The sequence below is a fragment of the Ictalurus punctatus genome, chromosome 28 (assembly GCF_001660625.3).
Source record: "Ictalurus punctatus breed USDA103 chromosome 28, Coco_2.0, whole genome shotgun sequence".
Classification (NCBI taxonomy): domain Eukaryota; kingdom Metazoa; phylum Chordata; class Actinopteri; order Siluriformes; family Ictaluridae; genus Ictalurus; species Ictalurus punctatus.
In genome coordinates this window covers 17,464,958-17,470,957 of record NC_030443.2, presented here as the reverse complement: position 1 = coordinate 17,470,957, position 6,000 = coordinate 17,464,958, and the positions used below count along the sequence as shown (strand labels likewise).

At 37.5% G+C, this 6,000-nt stretch overlaps 1 protein-coding gene across 1 annotated transcript in view; it reads right to left on the bottom strand.

Annotated features, from left to right (window-relative positions):
- The window catches only part of rgs3a (regulator of G protein signaling 3a), a 126,122-nt gene that overhangs the window by 101,169 nt on the left and 18,953 nt on the right, over positions 1 to 6,000 (bottom strand). The window contains exons 4-6 of the mRNA XM_053676999.1: positions 5,511 to 5,886; positions 2,071 to 2,101; positions 1,728 to 1,969 (exon numbers count right to left, since the gene is read on the bottom strand). Coding sequence (XP_053532974.1) covers positions 1,728 to 1,969; positions 2,071 to 2,101; positions 5,511 to 5,886 — 649 coding nt within the window. The remainder of the gene's footprint in view (positions 1 to 1,727; positions 1,970 to 2,070; positions 2,102 to 5,510; positions 5,887 to 6,000) is intronic.

Below are 6,000 nucleotides of genomic sequence, written 5' to 3'. Positions count from 1 at the left end.
TGAACACAGAACATTGCTCTTGCGCGCTCATAGGAAATCATTCGCTCACTTCAACCAACTGCTGACCGGGAGGCCAGCGCTGAGGTGTTCCAAGTGACCGTTGAGTAACTGAGTGAAAGTAAGAATAGAGAAAGTGACTCAAATAGGGTTTGGAAAGGAATTTTTGAGATAACGGAGTTAAGGGAATTGGATCGTGCTAATCTGCAGCTGATTTATTCATCATGGAGATTTAAATGAGATTTAATTTTCAGAATGTAAAGCACAGGCTAGCATCAATCAGAAGGCATCTGATCATGGTTTGTTCGATATCTAAAACTTTACCAGCCATGGCCCATTTAGGTGTAAAAAACCAATTGAAAACACAGACCCCCTCAGTATTCATTTTAATTCACTTTTTTTCCTAAAGATAATCCAACTATTCAAATATGAATGTTTATTGCATTTGTATTTTACTTATTTTACAAATATAACAATCTGGTTTTAAAAATGTTTTATGGATCCAACTTCAGTCAAACCTTGAAGGCCCTGTACTAAAAGTTTTTTTGTTTTTTTTTTATAGATTTTTCTTGAGATTGTTGATATCCACTTCACCACTGAATCCTACGACACAGGGAAGCTGATTTACTAAACGTTTCAGCATGAGTAAAAACCTGTGCAATCTCATAAACACACGCAGAACAATACCTCAGATAATTTAGACAAAGGATTGCATCTTTCAAATGAGGTTCTAACTGACTGACTGACTGACTATCTAACTAACTGACTGACTGACTGACTATCTAATTAACTAATTAACTAACCGACTGACTATCTAACTAACTAATTAACTAAGTGACTGACTGACTAACTAAACAACTAACTAAGAGGATAACTAACTGACTGACTGACTAACTAACCAACTAACTGACGGACTATTAACTAACTGTCTGGCTGAGTAGCTAAATAAATAAATAAATTATTGACTGACTGAATAAATAAATAAATAACCACCTAACTGACTGACAAACTAACGAACTAACTAACTAACTAACTGACTGACTGACTGATCAGCCAACCCATTAACTGACCGTCTGTGACTGGCTAACTAACTAACCAACTAACTAACCAATCAACTAACTAATTATCTAACTATCTAGCTAACTAACTAACTAACCACCTCACTGATTACTAACCAATTAACTGACCGAATGTGACTGGCTAACGAACTAACCAACTCACTAATTAACTGACCAACTAACCAACTTACTAACTAACTAACTAACTAACTATCTGACTGACTGACTAAATAAGTAACTAACTGATTAACCAACTAGCTAACCAACTAAGCAAGTAACTAACCAACTGATTAACTAACTAACTGAATGAATGACTGACTAACTAACTAGCTAGCTAAATAAATAAATAAAACTTTCATTTAATGTCATTTAAGGAATGACTGATTGATTCATTACTTTTGTTTGTTTGTTTGTTTGTTTGTTTGTTTGTTTGTTTGTTTGTGGAAGCCCATTTCTGCCATTTGAAGACAAAAGAAAACCATTTATTAAAATCTTCAAAATAATTAAGTATCTTGAAATAATAACAGTTTCTCAAAATGATTTTATTAATAAGTTTTGCTCTACGTTCTGTATTATGGCCATACATTCACACCATAAATAGTTTTTTGTTAGCATTTACCTTTTCAACAGAATACAGATGAAATGACAGATGGAACGCAGCATGAGTGATACCTGCACGAAGATGGGGAATATGAGAACTTTGGGCGCCACTTTGATGTAGGCCCCGTAGTTGGCGTGAGATCTGACAATGGTGCAGTTCTGGTAGTTGGCGAAGTTGGAGCTGGGCTGGTAGCTCGTGGCAGTTGATTTGGATTTGTTGCCTGAACGGCGCAGGAAGTTGGTTCTGCTCGCCAGGCTGGGCGCGGCATGGGTCTGGGGCGTGTTCGCATTCCCAGGTGGGTACATCCATCCAGCTGGGGAGCGGTAGGATCAAAAGAACATCAGTGTAACGGTTATGTTATGGTTATGCTTATGACACTACATGGTACTGAAATCATGTAATGATTAGACTTACTGGGATTGTCTCCATATACTTGTGTCAGGATCTGTGGGATCAGACATATGACGTCAGTCAGTTAGTCCTGATTCAATACTTTTAGAGAAATATAAACAATGATTAGAATTTAACAGCTCTCGACTTAAACCGTAAGGCTTGGGAATGTGATCATCAGATCATATATGACGTCTTAGATCATTTCCAGATCATTTCTCCAGAAGAAGTAGTTGGTAGTTCGGACTTGGCATAAGAGCTGTAACTCCGGCGCACTCAGCACAGCACTCGAGTCCCCAATGCATTATAGAGTATTAACGCTCCAACGGGCTTGATTTATTCTTACGAGTCCATATGACCTCACAGACTAGGGACTCGGCACGCACCAGACTTCCAGTCCATCAGTGAACAGCATTACACGCCTTCTTTGAATGGCACGCAGATGTAACCATCAATAGGCACGAAGCTGACCTCAACGATAGATACATTAAGTTCACCAAATCCACAGCGTCCCTCGTTAAATATGCTAAAGTGATATCTATCACTTCATCATGTCATACTATTATGGGTTTATTCTTGAAATATTGTCAAAAAAATTCCTCACAATATTACAAATTTATTCTTGAAATATTGCGATTTTTTTCCCCACATAATTTATTTTAGAAATATTGTGATTTTTTTCCTCAAAATATTAACTTTATTCTAGAAATATTAGAAATATTGTGATGTTTTTATTCAAAATATAAAATTTATTCTAGAAATATTGTGATTTTTTTCACATGATAATTTATTTTAGAAATACTGTGATTTTCTTCTCAAAATATTAACTTTATTCTAGAAATATTGTGATTTTTTTTATTCAAAATATTAAATTTATTCTAGGAATATTGTGATTTCTTTTCACATGATAATTTATTTTAGAAATATTGTGATTTTTTTCTCAAAATATTAACTTTGCTCTAGAAATATTGTGATATTTTTACTCAAAATATTACATTTATTCTAGAAATATTGTGATTTTTTATTCAAAATATTACATTTATTCTAGAAATATTATGATTTTGTTCTCATAATATTACAGATTTATTCTAGAAATATTCCGATTTTTTTCACAAAATATTACAACTTTATTCTTGAAATATAACTTCCTTCTCGAAATGTGATTTTTTTTTCTTGTAATATTACAATTTTATTCTAGAAATATTGTGATTTTTTTTCTCATAATATTACAATTTTATTCTAGAAATATTGTCATATTTTTTCACATGATATTAGTTTATTTTAGAAATATTGTGATTTTTTTACTCAAAATATTAACTTTATTCTAGAAATATTGTGATATTTTTATTCAAAATATTAAATTTATTCTAGAAATATTGCGATTTTTTCCTCAAAATATTACAACTTTATTCTTGAAATATTATAACTTCCTTCTCGAAATGTGATTTTTTTTTTTTCTTGTAATCTTACAACTTTATTCTAGAAATATTTCGATTTTTTTCTTCTCATAATATTACAGCTTTGTTCTCAAACTATTACAACTTTATTCTCAGAATCTTGTATGGTTATTTCTTAACCAGTGGCCCTAAAACTCTGAACTTTTAAACTTGACATGTCCAAAAAGCCTCAAAAGGCAGCCATCTCATTATACGTGAATGCGTTGGTAGCAGAGAAATAAAATAACCGACCGATCCCATGATGCAGCGTAACCTGACACTGATTCCCAAATTCACTACAGACTGTCCTGAAACAAACTGGGGTCAAAATTTCAAGAACCACTTAAACCTAAAAACTTCTCTTAAGTGGGCAGATTTTTATGAAGGCTCTGGAATTCCTTCAGACTCTCTCGCGGCTTTCCGACACGAAATGGATTCCGATTGTGGTCCGTTTTATTGTTCGTTTTTTCCCAATACAACAGCACATTCCTGCAGCTTATGAATCAAACGGTATTACTTGACTCCATGAGAACACTGGGCATCGTATATCAGATTTCCCCTGACAACACAGCAAGTGATCCGTTCAGCCATCTGGAATCAATAATGGCTCGATTCGGGCGTGTATCGTGGAAATTCTTTTGTGTCGATACCTGCGTTAAACTCGCCGCTCGTCTTTTGGACAGAGATTCCTTTCTAGTTCGTGACGTTGTGCGGGCAACATCCTTTGATGTTTTGGCGCAGTTTTTAAACGAGGCTTTAATCCCCGTAAGAATTCGACAATGCGAAGATCAACGCGCTGCCATTTCGAGCGTAAATGAAATCAAATATTAGCCTGGGTTTGTTTTATTTTTTTTTGAACGATCTCCTGCTACCAGATTCGGTCCTCCTGACACACACAACAAGATCAGCTTGGGGTAAAACCAGACCCCGACTCTGTGTATGATTTCTCTCGACAAACCGCCAGCGCTACGAGTCCCTCGGGGTCCGATGGGAAGGAAACGGACGCTATAAATCCGTCTGCGTGCGTCTCCTGTTAGTAGCGGCGTGCTCTCGGTAAATCAGATTGTCCGAAGGTCAACGTTTCAAAGCTCATGCGTCAATTGAATGCCCTCGTGACCTCCCTGATCACCCCCCTAAACATCGCACTGCTCTTATAATGCTATACGGAGGAGTCGAAGCGAATATTTCTGCTCTGTGGTGATTATGTCACTTGATGCCTCATGACTGCAGGATTGGGTTTTATTTCATTAGAATATCTATAGCAGAGTGTTAGACCGCTCCGAGTCAATTACTAATGAACAGCATGTGGCACTGAGTTCATCAGACAGTCAAAATACCAAACAATTACAGAGATCCACCCACAGACTCTGAACTAATCTCACTGATTAACTCTCTTGACCTTGACGATGTTTCCAGCTTGTTCTCGCCGAATGGTATTTTCCTGTCTGGGTTCTACAATGACAAAGTTCTAAGTCCAGGTCAATAGACGTATCATTTGCGACATTTGTATCGGTTCTGATTCTGAAAAACCTGCCGTTTCTAGTTATTGTTGAATTTACAAATCTTATTTGTCGGTTTGCTTTATTCGTTTGTTGTTATTATGTATTTTGTTCGCATTTATTCCTGCGACGTCGCTCGATTTTATTACTTCTTATACGTCTGTTTGTTTGCTTGCTTTTTATTTGTTGGTTTATTGTTTTTGTTTAGTTTTTTTTTTGGTTTGTGTGCTTATTTATTCAGTCGTGTATTCATACGTTGTTTATTTCCTGTCATTATGCATTGTTTTTATTTATTCGTGTATAGTGTATATTTTGTTGTTGTTGTTGTTGTTGTTGTTGTTGTTTATGACCATGCAAATCACTCTCAGAGGAATGTGAGTGTTAAGACTCCTGCAAAAGATCCAACTGTGGCAGTTCTGGGATTTGATCGCATAACCTTCTGGTCGATAATACGTAATCATGACCAGTGGAGACTTCTTACCATGGACATTTCTAGAACCGCGAATAACCTGTATAGAATTCCCTGTACCTGGCTTCCTGGATTGATGGGGGAGAGAATGATGTAATTGTCCCCGTTGGACGCTTTGACTCGTGTCCCTCTGAGAGTCGGGGTGTGTGTCCTGGTGCTAGCTTTGCCCTCCTCTCTCCTGTCACCCCACGGCACCCCGGTGCCCCCGATGCCGCCACCCCTCGCCCCCTCCGAGCCGTTGAGGAGTATTCGGTGACGGAGGTGCGCGGGCAGGGGGGGGACAGGCGGCGTTTTCTCTGCGCGCTTCGTTCTGGGAGGAGAGACGGGAGAGTCGTAGTTGGAGCTCTTGTAGGATTGATGGATCAGACCCTTATAGCTGGATTTCACGGAGGGTCCTGAACGCCACACCACCACCGTGATCTCACGGGCACTGCTTCTGCACAGAGATAAACATAGTACACGCTATTATACCACAGCACCGTCGAATTCTCCATTCTGATTGGACAGACGGTGTCGATTCATTTTCTATACGATAGCAGTGCGGCCGCAA